A 13991-nucleotide genomic window follows, 5' to 3' on the forward strand; every position below is an offset into this window, starting at 1 on the left:
AGCTATTAATGTCATCTTTTAAAAATTACTTTTTCTTTTTTCATATTGCAATACAGTGGTATTATTAAAGGTGAAAAAAATCCAAACCATCATGGCCCTGTGTGAAAAAGTGATTGCCCCCTAAACCTAATAACTGGTTGGGCCACCCTTAGCAGCAACAACTGCAACCAAGCGTTTGCGATAACGTGCAATGAGGCTTTTACAGCGTCCTGGAGGAATTTTGGCCCACTTATGTAAATGTAAATGTGCTGTATTTATATAGCGCTTTTCAGTCTTAACAACTGCTCAAAGCACTTTACATCTACAGGGAACATTCACCATTCACACACATTCTACACTGTGGCCGGGGCGCCGTACAAGGTGCCACCTGCTCATCAGATAAACATTCAGACACACTCACACTCCGAGCGCAGCACCGGGGGCAACTCGGGTCAGTGTCTTGCCCAAGGACACTTCGACAAGACTGCAGGGGCGGGGATTGAACCACCAACCCCGAATGGCAGGCAACCGCTACCATGAGCCACAGCCGCCCCTTATCTTTGCAGAATTGTCCTAATTCAGTTTAGGTGTTTTCGAGCATGAACGGCCTTTTTAAGGTCATACCACAACATCTCCTAGGATTCAGGTGCAGGACTTGCTAGGCCACTCCAAAGTCTCATTTGTTTTTCTTCAGCCATTCGGTGGTGGACTTGCTGGTGTGTTTTAGTCATTGTCCTGCTGCAGAACCAAGTTCGTTTCAGCTTGAGTACACAACAGATGGGCGGACCTTCTCCTTCAGGATCTCTTGGTAGCAGCAGAATTCATAGTTCTTTATCACGGCAAGTCTTCCAGGTCCTGAAGCAGCAAAACAGCCCAAACCATCACACTACCACCACATATTTTACTGTTGGATAATGTTTTTTATGAAATGCAGGGTTCCTCTTTACGCCAGATATACTTGGACACACACCTTCAAAGAGTTCCACTTTTGTCTCATCGGTCCACAGAATGTTGTCCCAAAAGTCTTGGGGATCATCAAGATGTGTTGTGGAGAAATTGAGACGAGCTTTGACGTTCTTTTTGCGCAGTGGTTTTCTCTTGGAACTCTGCCATGAGGCCATTTTTGCCCAGTTTCCTGATGGTGGAGGCATGAACGCGACCTTAACTAGGCAAGTGAGGCCTGCAGTTCTTTGGACGTTGTTGTGGGGTCTTTTGTGACCTCTGGATGAGTCGTCGCTGCGCTCTTGGGGTAATTTTGGGTGGCCGGCCACTCCTGGGAAGGTTCGCCACTGTTCCATGTCTTCGCCATTTGTGGATAATGGCTCTCACTGTGGTTCGCTGGATTCCCAAAGTTGGAAATGGCTTATAACCCTTTTCCAGACTGATAGATCTCAATTACTTTCTTTCTCAATTGTTCCTGAATTCTTGGGTCTCGGCATGATGTGTAGCTTTTAAGGATCTTCTGGTGGACACTGTGTCAAGCAGCCCTATTTAGTGATCCTTGATTGTGATGTGTGGCAATAATCAGGCCTGGGTGTGGCTAGAGAAATTGAACTCAGGTGTGGAACACACAGTTATACAGACGTGCTCAAATGTTGGTACCCTTACAGTCATTGAAATAATGCTTCATTCCTCCTGAAAATGATGAATAAAAGCTATTTTATCATGTATACTTGCATGCCTTTGGTATGTCATAGGTAAAGTAAAGAAGCTGTGAAAAGAGATGAATATTGCTATCTCAAAGATATTCTAAAATGGCCTGGACCACATTGTTGGTACCCCTTGGAAAAGATAATAAATAATTGGATTATAGTGATATTTCAACTAATTAGTTTCTTTAATAGTACACCACATGTCTCCAATCTTGTAATCAGTCATTCAGCCTATTTAAAGGAGAAAAAGTAGTCACTGTGCTGTTTGGTATCATTGTGTGCACCACACTGAACATGGACCAGAGAAAGCAAAGGAGAGGTTGTCTGAGGAGATCAGAAAGAAAATATAGACAAGCATGGTAAAGGTAAAGGCTACAAGACCATCTCCAAGCAGCTTGATGTTCCTGTGACAACAGTTGCAAATATTATTAAGAAGTTAAGGTCCATGGAACTGTAGCCAACCTCCCTGGGCGTGGGCCGAAGAGGAAAATCGACCCCAGATTGAACGAAGGATAGTGCGAATGGTAGAAAAGAAACAAGGATAACTGCCAAAGAGTACAAGCTGAACTCAAGGTGAAGGTACGTCAGTTTCTGATCGCACCATCCGTCGCTTTTTGAGCGAAAGTGGGCTCCATGGAAGAAGACCCAGGAGGACTCTACTTTGAAAGAAAAACATAAAAAAGCCAGACGGAATTTGCTAAAATGCATATGACAAGCCACAATCCTTCTGGGAGAATGTCCTTGGACAGATGAGTCAAAACTGGAGTTTTTGGCAAGTCACATCAGCTCTATGTTCACAGACGAAAAATGAAGCTTTCAAAGAAAAAACACCATACCTACAGTGAAAACATGGAGGAGGCTCGGTTATGTTTTGGGGCTGCTTGCTGCGCGGCAGGGTGCCTTGAATCTGTGCAGGGCACAATGAAATCTCAAGACTATCAAGGCATTCTGGAGCGAAACGTACTGCCCAGGTGCAGAAAGCTCTGTCTCAGTCGCAGGTCATGGGTCCTCAACGGATAATGACCCAAAACACACAGCTAAAAGCACCAAGAATGGATAGGAACAAAACATTGGACATTCTGAAGTGGCCTCTATGAGTCCTGATTTGAATCTATCGAACATCTATGGAAAGACCTGAAACTTGCGTCTGGAGAAGGCACCCATCAAACCTGAGACAGCGGAGCAGTTGCTCAGGAAGAGTGGGCCAAACTACTGTAAAGGTGCAGAAGTCTCATTGAGAGCTACAGAAAAAGTTTGATTGCAGTGATTGCCTCTAAAGGTTGTGCAACAAAATATTAGGTTAGCGGTCCCATCATTTTTGTCCATGCCATTTTCATTTGTTTTCTTATTACATATTATGTTGAAAAAAATCAAAGCAAAGTCTGATTTCTATTAAATATGGAATAAAAATGGTGGATGCCAATTACTTTGTGTCCGTTTCAAGTTATTTCAGAGAAAATTGTGCATTCTTCGTTTTTTTGTGGAGGGGTCCAACAAATTTGAGACGTCTGTAGTATGTTTTAACAAGGGGGGCAATCACTTTTTCACACAGGGCATGATGGTTTGGATTTTTTTTCACCTAATAATAAGCACCTTCATTTACAAATTGCATTTTGTGTTTACTTGTGTTGTCCTTGACTATTGTTTAAATTGGTTTGATGTTCCGAAACACTTAAGTGTGACAAACATGCAAAGGAACAGGAAATGAGGAAGGGGGCAAACACTTTTTCACACCACTGTATATATCGCAGGGGGGGGGAAAAATAGCAATGTTGGATTTTTCCAATATCGTGCAGGCCTGATAGGGGTGGCTGTGGATCTGAGGTAGAGTGGTCGCCCCTCAACCATTGGCGTTTCGATCCCAGGCTCTATGATCACATGTCATCTGTTCTTGAGCAAGACACTGATCCCTAAGTTGCTCCCCGGATGCTGTAGGTAGCTGTCTACTGCTCCTAATTCAATGAATTAATTCAGTTTCACTTCATTGTATGTGATGAATAAATACAGTATATAGTTTGTTTTGTTGTCACAAGCCTGGAATGCCTTTCCACACTGATGACCTGCACGACTGCTGGCGAAGCAACATGCAGAGGTCAACAGAAAGCATCCAGTGACAGGAGTAAGATTCATGACAAATGGCTAGCCAACTGTAATCTTTCTCTTTTTGTTTAGTCACTAAGTCAGTTACTCTCTCTGTCACTGTCTGTATCTGTGATGTTCAGACTCACACACAATTCAGTCTCTTATTTAAATGAGTAGTACATTACTTTCATAATTCACTTGAATCCACATGCTTTAGGATTAAGCTAGGAGATGTTGCATGCTAATTAACACACAAACTGGGGACATTGTTAAATCTATAATCTAATGTAAAAGCTGGGTACAATTACTGAATATATATGCTCAATATCATGTATTTTTCTAAGATGGCAAAATTTCTTACATTTGCTTTGCCGGAGAGAAATAAAACAGTTCTAATTCTGTAATAGCGTTTTCTATTTTAATCTCAACGTGATGAGTTTTTGGTTGTTTTCAGAGGCTAGAGAATAGAGAAGAAAGTGATTTGGGGCGATCATAAACAAACCAGAATCAAAGTTCACAGAGAGAAATTTAAAGGCCATGAGTTCTGTCTTCTTTCATGTCCACTTATTCAAAGTTATTACTTATGTCAAATATCCCAGAGTCGGATTTAGATCCAATTTGTCTTCACTTTCTAAATAACAAAATTAAGTTGATCAGAGGTGCATATAGGGGTACAGAACATGCATAAGTAATATACATAAACATACAAATAGTAAAATAAATACAATCCTTGAAAGGAACCCATCCAAAGGAAAGCCATATGTCGGCCTGTCATGGCCCCTATGCACCCATCCTCCCCAAATAAAAATATGTTGCACATAATGACATGGAAAATCAATTAGGATAAAAAAGGTAATGTCATTCTTAAGTTACAAAATTATTATTATTTTGTTTCAGCATAGCAGAAAAAATATTTGGCAAAGTTAAAGCTATAGTGTGTAGTTTCTGTCTTCCCCATGAGGAATTCTAAGTAATGACATTAACACTGTTGGCACAGCCACATGAGACAAGCCTTCTGTGATTGTGCACCCACCTCCTCCCTCCACCCCTTCTCTGCACAGTTGGTATTAGCTAAGGAGGACACAGAGGATTAAAAAAACATGATGGACTCTTCAGAAGAGGTCATTATCTTCACTCGCGTTTCTGCCCAGGAAAGTCCCTGAACGACACAATCTTGTGAACATAGTCATACTGAGAAATGCAGAGAGAGCTATGTGGAGCTGATAGTCTTAATTAGCTTTGTAGCAACTCATTTGACAATTTGAATGTAACAGATGTTTGTTCATATCAAATTGTTACACACCAAAGCTTTTAAATCAATTAAAACTAAAACTGTTCCTTTTTTGAAGAAAATGCTAGTGACGTCAGAATTGGAACTGTCGACACTTTGGTTTGTTAATTTGTGCAATGTGCTATACCTGCTGTGCCAACAATGTGGATTTGCTAACACAAAATGTTTTCTTGACAATGTGTATATGTTTGTGCATGCCATGTGTTGTTTGTTTGTGAGATAAAGGCAATTTTGAATTGTTAATAAAACCTCATGGTTTTCAGATAACTAACCGTTCAAACAGAGAGGCAAAGAATAGTTGTCTACCAATTGGAAGGTTGGTGGTTCAAACCCTAACCCTTCAGTCTACATGTAAAAGTGTCCTTGGTCAAGACACTGAAGTACCAATTGCTTCCGATGCTGCGTCATCGGAGTGTAAATGTGTGTGAGTGTTTATCTGATGAGCAGGTGGCATTTTGTACGGCAGCCTCGGCCACAGTGGATGAAAGTGTGTGAATGGTGAGTGGTTCCTGTACTATGTAAACCGCATTGAGTAGTCATTTCGACAATATAGCGCTATATAGATACAGTCTATTTACATTTATCACAGGGCTGTGTTTGGCAGTCTCAATCAGGACATCAGCAGCACCTGGGACCAAACCTTTGGCTCTTAAAGGGGCTCAGAATTATCTCGGACTATTTGAATATATTGTTTACAGACAACAAAAACACTATTTTCTAACATGTATATCAATCTACGTATTTAATAATAATAATATAGAGTGCTGGAATGATGGTACATGATAAACATCTAAAGCAACTTTATTCATAAGCACAATGTTATGAGGACCAGTGCCATGAGCAGAAACCCTGAACCTTATTATCTCTCAGGGACAACTGAGCGTTACCAGAACCACAAATCCAGCCTGGGACTCCTAGAACACTGAAGACAAATACACATTTTGTTGAGGAAAAATTGTTGTGCTAAAAATATTACTTTGTGCAAACCGAATTTTGTATGAATCCATGCAGCCAAATACACATTTGCGGCGCTCCCTAGTTTGAATGGATTTTATGTACTTATGTGGACATATGAAGCAAGTTTTGTAAATATAAACTTTTCTAGTCTTAACAACTAGTCAAAGCGCTTTTACACACATTCACCATTCATACACTGTGGCCGAGGATGCCGTACAAGGTGCCACCAGATCAGACAAACACTCACACACATTCATTCGATGCGCAGCACCAGGGGCATATCGGGGGTTCAGTGTCTTGCCCAAGGACACTTCGACGTGGGACTGCAGGGCCAGGGATCGAACCACCAACCTTCCGATTGGCAGGCAACCACTCTACCACTGAGCCACAGCCGCCCCCATTTCCTTTGTGATGATTGGTCCAACGGTTTTGTAGTTTGGTCTATTTATGTGCTGAGCTGAGAGTGACGTCTAGAACTACTTTATAAGTGTCCTGAGATAACTTAATTTTACATTGTAATACTTTTTTGATACTGAAACATCTTAGAAAACGCACGTTTACATCTTCTGCAGGAGGCTTACATTTTGACGTTTAAATAGGGCTTGTACAAGAAACGCTACAGAAGTAGATAGATACCAAAAATATAACAATAGTGTGATCTTTATAAATGTTACCAACAGTTCATTATTAATGGAGATTAATTACAATTGGATATCATTAAAAGAGCCACAGGTGCTCAGTGATGCAGTAGTAGGAATGACAGGAAATAGAAGCATCAATGACATAATTTACACTGAAAGCAATAGATATCTTTAAAAAAAAAAAAAGCATATCTCTAGAAACAATTAACTATTAATCATCCTTACATGGTTTAGAGTAGCGTTAGTTTGTGTATCTGTCTAAATGTACGCACATTCTCATGCACAAGCCAAATTTATTAACTTTACTGGTTATCAGGCGACTAAAACGCAAATAGAGATAATCTAAAAACGGGCCGATAGTCAGCCAGGGCCAATAATCGGTCCATCCCTACATTCATCAACCAAGGGTTCATACTTTAAATGAGTGTGAGAAAACTCTCTCCCTATTTGTTCTGAGGACAATATAAAAGCACTGAGCAAACCAAAAAAGTTAATCCCTGGCCTTGATTTAATTTGATTCCCCAAAAGGTTACTCTACAAGTATTATAAAGAAGCAGCCAGTCCTATAGCGTGCCGTCTAATGGGGTGATGTAGCCATTTGTGATGGAGACATGAGTGGACAGGCTGAGTCTCTTGCTGATGACATGTGCTGTCGCTGCACTGATGACCCAGCAAAGCATCTCGTCTTTCCCAGCATCATGTCAGTCAGCTGCACAGCGGTCACTCACTCTCTATGCTGCTATGACACTACCCAACAGCACTGACATACAGTACATCTCTATGTGTATAGAAACGGCATACAGTGGAATAATCCTTCTAGCTCACGGTGACGTCACATCACATGTGAAATATGTTTCCGGCCTAGGATTTGTGACCAGATTGTAACTGTTTTAAAATTCACAGATCTTGAGTTATGTGCTGTCTCATCTTCGCACACGATATGATCTACTACTTGATATGCATTACATTCTTTTTTTATTCTAATTATTCATAGGAGAATAATTAGCCCTTTCTTTTGTTTTTGCCCTTTATTGGTTTCTATTCATCTTGTAGGGACAAAATCAAAGGATGAATTTCAAAGGAATCTCTGAATGCATCCTTGAGAATCATCTCATTCATCAGGCTCATTGTTTACGGATCTCATCTTGTGCCCAAAAATCAGAGTTCCTCTCTTAATCCTGCCTTTAACCATCTGCTCTCTTTCTACAGGCCATCAGGAGAAAGCATTTTGCATGCACTGTGTAACATTGGTTTGAGTTCAGATTTCAAAGTTTATGAATGCAATATTTCTACCTGACTAGTGGTCAAATTTCCATTACAGACTATAGAGCAGTGCTACAGAGCCGTAACAGGTGATAAGGAAAGATGTCTTGAACTTGAAGGGCCCTGTTTTAACGATCTAAGTGAGAAGCGCATGGCGCAGGTATGTTTTGGGCATGTCCAAATCTACTTTTGCTAGTTTGACGGCGGAAAAAGGGTCCGGCTGCTTGGTTCATATGGGTTGTCCTTGGTGTCTTCATTAATCATAGGTGTGTTTTGGGCAAGACATGAAATCGACCAATCAGAGGGCATCTCCCATTCCCTTTAAAAGCCAGGGTTAACATAATATTATTATTTTTAATCTTTTGCATGTTTGTGTGCTGCTGCGCGTCCCTGTATGTGTATCAAGCATAGTGTGGGGGCTGTGCATAAGCCATGGAGCATTTTCCTAATTCACTGTTAAAATAACAATGAAATGCTGCGTTATTGACTTTAGACCAGGTTCACTTACCACTGCCTCAAGATAACAATACACCAAGAATTCACCTGAACACACCTCCCTATAAGACCAGCAGGTCCATGGGCGCAAAGATGGATGCAGGTGCATTTGCTATTTAAATGCCATGGGCGCGGGACGGAAAATTAACAACTGTGTCAAAGACACTTTCGTACTGCGCCCGGTGCAAGATAGGGCCCGAAAGCTGTTAGTTGACCTTACCATTGGTGTCGTTAAAATGTGAAGGTGATTTATCTTTGGCAGGCGTTGATGGCGCATTTCAACTCAAGCTGGTAGCTGAAGGAATTATAAGTGGTCTTTGTTATCAGTAAGGCATATTTGCACAATAGAAATTCACTATGTCCACTCGTTTCCCTGTGTTCTCATCCCTCTTTTCTGTTAAACCTATTCAACAACTGTATCAGAGTGCTGTGCATGAGAGGGGAGTGTTTCTGCTTTCATTCAGCAAATGGAAGTCTGTTAAATTGTTGATAATACGGAGATCCACAAGCCTGATACACTCATGGAAAGTAGGACAGTGGTGGGACCAGGCGTCTCTCTATCACTAAAACCTTTGTCTCCCCCTTTTCTCCCCCTCCCCTCTCTGTCTTTTTTACAGGCCAGCCCTGCCCCGATAATCGTCAACACAGACACTTTGGAGTCAGCTCCTTATGTGAGTTTGAATTTCTGTGGATTCTTTAATGCACCTATTAGTCTTTTCAGTAGAAGATCAATACCTCCAGCAGATTAAAGCACACTTGAGTAGGAGCACATTTAATAAATAATCTTTTTTCCTCTCTGCTCTATTACCGAGTTTGACTTGAGATAGTATGTGTGGTGTGTTAGTCCATTTTGATTGTCTAACTATCTTAGTAACAAATGAGGTTGCAGTGCTGAGTTATGGATGTCTGTCATGAATTAAGGACCAACACAAGACTTTCTAATAACCTTCTACTATTTGAGGCTAAAACAAATACATGAAGCTGTAGTGCAGTTGAACAAATGGATATAGGAGCCTCAGCCAATTACTATACTTATTTTTGCAGCCTTTTCTTCCTGCAGGACAACAATTTTATTTGTATTTTAGATTTTTTAGCTCATGTATATCTTTTACTCTTGTTGCTAATTTAGTCCTCAGGTCTTGCCTGCTTCAATCACATGTTTCTGATGATAACATCTGATGCTGCTTAAAAATTATGTCCAACTGGGAATATTATATGCAGTGTCTCATATGCTTGTGTGCTATTCCTGTAATGAATGCATAATGACGGAAGTGCTCGCTGCTAATTAATCATCTCAGTGAGATACAGGATGAGACTGACTCTTCTGTAGCTAACCTCCATGTTCCAGAAATAGCAAATGTTGATTAACAATCATCTTAAATTGTTTCCCTCAAGATGGCTCCTGCTTCGTACAGCACTGGCTATGGAAAACACACGTCAGCCCCATTTTTAATTTTATTATGTAGAGCTGGCCTTGGTGTGGTCAATGTCTTTCAGCGTCAGATACTGGCGCAAAAAGCATGCTTTAGCATCTGAATGGAACACACCGGGCAGAGCAGCAGCTTGTCCGCTGCGCTGTAAGATGGCGTAGAATGAAGAGAGAGAACGGTAGTGAGTGGAATGAAAGACAGGAAAACCGTAGGATAGGTTGGCAGGGATGGAGGATGGGTCCAACAACACAGGACTTTTACCCAGGAGACCGGGGTTTATATCCTGTTCTTGTCCTACATGTCACTGAACCTTTTATGTATTTATTTATTTATTTATTTTTTTCCAAGATTATTTTTTTGGGCTTTTGTCACCTTTGCGCATTAGTGCATTTTTATTTTAAAGCAATGTTTGAAGGTACTTTATAAAAACTGGAGTGAATGTCTTGGTTCAATCTGTTTTCTGTTTCTTCAGGTCAATGGCACAGAAATTGAATACGAGTTTGAGGAAATCACTCTAGAGCGGGTGAGTACCTTACAGCTGTGTTAATCTATGGGAACATTGACGGCACTGTGGTACAGTGAAATGGTCTTCTGAAGACATTAAAATAAGATGCAAGGTAGTTATAGCAGGAAGTGGAAACATCCGTTCTGCCTCAGGAGTGGCTCTACACTCTGTGAACTCTGTGTATATATTATGAGGTACTATATGAAATGGATGGGGGAGGACTTTGCAATCATTCTCTTAGTATGAATTGTGTCTTAACCATTTAGGACTTTTATTGTCCCACACAAGCTTTTAGAACTGTGTTTTCATACCACCGTATGAAGGAAATGTCAATAATTAAACAGCATACATGTACTGCTAAAACTACATAACTCCTGTCCTGACCTAAAATACCTTGTTTTAAAAACATCCCGAAGAAATTTCCATGATCATAAATTTAACATGGCTTATACGTAGCTCTTAAAGGTGCTCTAAGTGATGTCACGCGTGTTTTAGGCTACAACAATTGTTGTCACATACAGCGTCGTGGCGAGTTTTTCTAATTGGGGCATCAAGTTGATGATTGCATAAAGTTAAATCCAGGCTACTTTATGCAAATCAAGGGTGGCCAGCTCGACTCATTGTCTCTGAAAAAGTCATGAAAATCTTTTAAACTGACCGTTGTTGATCTACAATTAAGACAGATTCAGCAACTGCATTGCCTTTTTCTCGCTAAATGTTTTTAGAAACACATTGCACTGAAGTATTTTCATAAAATAAGAGAAAGCACGGGCCGCGTTGTTTCTGTTTTGAAATCCGTCAGCAGACGGCCCCACATGTAGCGTTTGTCCAATCAGGTGCAGCCATCTGGGTTGTGGGAGGGCGGAGCCTGTGTTCTTTGCTTGTCAGTGCTCAGTGAAGAGAAACCAATGACTGCTAGTGGCAAGCCCACTAGCGTCCAATGCTGGAAAGCCGGGTGATCCCTGCCGTCAAAAACGCCAGAGTAGACACAAACATTAACTTTGGTTAGAAGTTGATTTGACTTGAAAATTAATGTAATGCAGATTTTGTAATATACAGACAATCAGCAACTCTATAATACAATTTGTGTGCCAATGCAGATGTGGCATAGTTTGCATAATCTCCAAGTCACTGTTATAAAAATGTCGACCAAGTGGATACTAATAGACACAGAGTAGAAGTTTTGACAGCACCAATACAACTAGAAGCAGAGTCATAGCCAGACGAACTGCAAAGGTGAATGCCACAACCAACCAACAAGGAGAGCGCTGTTGATTTAATACAGACAGTAGTCAGCCTCCATTCATAGGTCTACTCCAGGACCTCCCTATTTATCGTCTCCGAGCATAGACAGGTCTTGGTCTGGTACTTTTGTTGCCCTAGAGAACAGTGTTTTTTCACTCAGGCGGCAAGGCCCTGCAGGGACACTCAGTGGGATTTGTAATCAAGAGAAGTTGCTATTCCCATCATTTAACACCAAAGTCATCACTTAATCAAAGCTTGGCTTTCATTTTGTGAGTGGGCATCCAGGGGATTTTATTTGCAGAGCTGAAGTGCAGCTCCTGCTCTGAAAGACATGTTTTGATCCCTCTGCCTTATAAATACAATATTTCATGGATGGCATGATGATAAAGAGCCAGGTTAAATCAGGAGAGAGGTTGGGATCTGGACTTACAACAGAATGCCAGAGCCATTTTGTAATGGCAAACTGAAGACTTTACACCTCTGACCGCTTTGTTATCATACTGAGACACTACAAAGCCATACTGTTAAATCATGTTCACTGTTAACTGTGCTTTTCAATGGAATTAAAAGTTAGAATTTAGAAAAGGATGGTATAGTAAATTCATAATTTAAAGGCAATGATGCGTTCTGAGGCATTTTGTTTTTGTTTGCACAGTGCAACCAGTGGTGCTTGTACATAAGGGAGTCAATATCCGGTTTCTAGGAGATATGTTGAAAGAGTGTTGATTATATACAGCAGTTAATAGTAATAAAAACATCTAGTTTAAAATCAGATAAAATAAACACATTTGGAACATGACAGCAGTGTCAATGAAGGCAGCTTTACTTTTAAAAAAACTTGAGAGACTGGAAGCCAGTGTAAAGACTTCAGAACTGGAGTGATGTGATCCACTTCCTTAGTTTTAGTGAGGACTGGAGCAGCAGCATTCGGACTCAGCTGCAGCTGTCTGGTTGATTTTTTAGGGTGATTTGTAAAGATACCGTTACAGCAGTCAAGACATGTAAGTCCTTTAACACTTGATGTGTTCTTAAGGTGATAGTAGGCTGACTTTGTAATTGTCTTAAAACAACTCCATCCGTTTTGTCTTTGTTTGATCAAAGAAAGTTGTGGCACACCCAACGGTGATATGGTCAATGCACTTAACAACCCAGTTTTTCAATAAGGGTAGTAATATGTGTTGGTCAACCATTGATGAATGTGTGCTCAGTTGGGCTGTCAGACACAATAGGTTGGGACTGACTGCAATATATAAATATTTAAGAAATATGGTGTAGTTAATTTGCAACGTATGCACTTACATCAGCATTAACATTATCTTCAATGTAAAAGTAACAAACAATTGGCTGTTTCTTCATTGATATTATAACAGCAGCAGGAATCATTTTTCACTGACTTCTTCTTCTTCACTGACGGCCACAGGGTAACTCAGGGTTGGGCTTTAGCATTGCCGGAGGCACAGATAACCCACACATCGGGGACGACCCTGGCATCTTCATTACCAAGATCATCCCTGGAGGAGCCGCAGCAGAGGATGGACGACTGAGGTCAGTCAATTACACTTCCCCACACAGGTTTTAAATAAGAGATAACTTGACAAGTTTTCAGACCTGACAGTGAGAAAAACATGGAAAAACTTGCACATCTCAAAAGAATGTCAGAAAAGAAATCTTCTTTAGGAGAATGACTGAAAGATAGCCCCTCGCCCCACTCACCACTCCACTGGGGAATGGATATGTCACAGCGCATTGCTCCACTGCTGCACTGGGTAATCTACCCTCAGAAAGCTTTCGTATGAAACATATATTATACAGTAGTATTATTGTTCTGTAGGTGTGTCATGCATTTTTTAGCATATTGAGGACAGTACAGTTATAATGGTTCAGGGAAGGCTTGCGGAAACACCTCTTATCAGTTTTTCCTCTTATTGCCTCTTATTTATATAAATCCTGCAAACCCATTTTATCTATTAACTAACTGAATTTTTTTTTCACTGTTTTTGTCCATAAGCATGAATATAAACTATAATCAGAAATCACACAAATTAAATTTCTGTTTCTTTACAAGAGCATTTGTTTTTATAGTTATTCCTGAGTCTCTTCTCACTCTTTAATACAGTTTGGCTTCACATAGTCTTGCATTGCCGGACCCTCCTCTACGGCGCTGTGGAGAAGGGTCTGGCTAGTCCACACAACATTCTGGGATGGGAGAAAAACGTGCTCCGGTTAATTGGCATTTCTTTAAACCAATCACAATCATTTTGGGTAGTGCTAAGTGCCGTGCAGAGCAACGGTGCCTCTGGAAAATAGTCTCAGGAAGGATCTTGTTTTGGTGGAACGTGTACGTTTAAGGGTTGTTTTTGCCGTGGAACAGAACACTCAGATTGGACAGATAATCTAGCTAGCAGTCTGGATTTACTCTGCAGAGATCTGAGGAGCAGTTAACCATAGTCC

At 40.7% G+C, this 13991-nt stretch overlaps 1 protein-coding gene across 42 annotated transcripts in view; it reads left to right on the forward strand.

Annotated features, from left to right (window-relative positions):
• Positions 1 to 13991, forward strand: part of dlg2 (discs, large homolog 2 (Drosophila)) — a 276897-nt gene that overhangs the window by 215916 nt on the left and 46990 nt on the right. For all 42 annotated transcript variants that reach the window (XM_032533606.1, XM_032533611.1, XM_032533613.1 and 39 more), the window contains 3 exons: positions 8978 to 9031; positions 10263 to 10313; positions 12961 to 13085. In XM_032533606.1, coding sequence (XP_032389497.1) covers positions 8978 to 9031; positions 10263 to 10313; positions 12961 to 13085 — 230 coding nt within the window. The remainder of the gene's footprint in view (positions 1 to 8977; positions 9032 to 10262; positions 10314 to 12960; positions 13086 to 13991) is intronic.

Source organism: Etheostoma spectabile, chromosome 13 (genome assembly GCF_008692095.1).
Source record: "Etheostoma spectabile isolate EspeVRDwgs_2016 chromosome 13, UIUC_Espe_1.0, whole genome shotgun sequence".
Classification (NCBI taxonomy): Eukaryota; Metazoa; Chordata; class Actinopteri; order Perciformes; family Percidae; genus Etheostoma; species Etheostoma spectabile.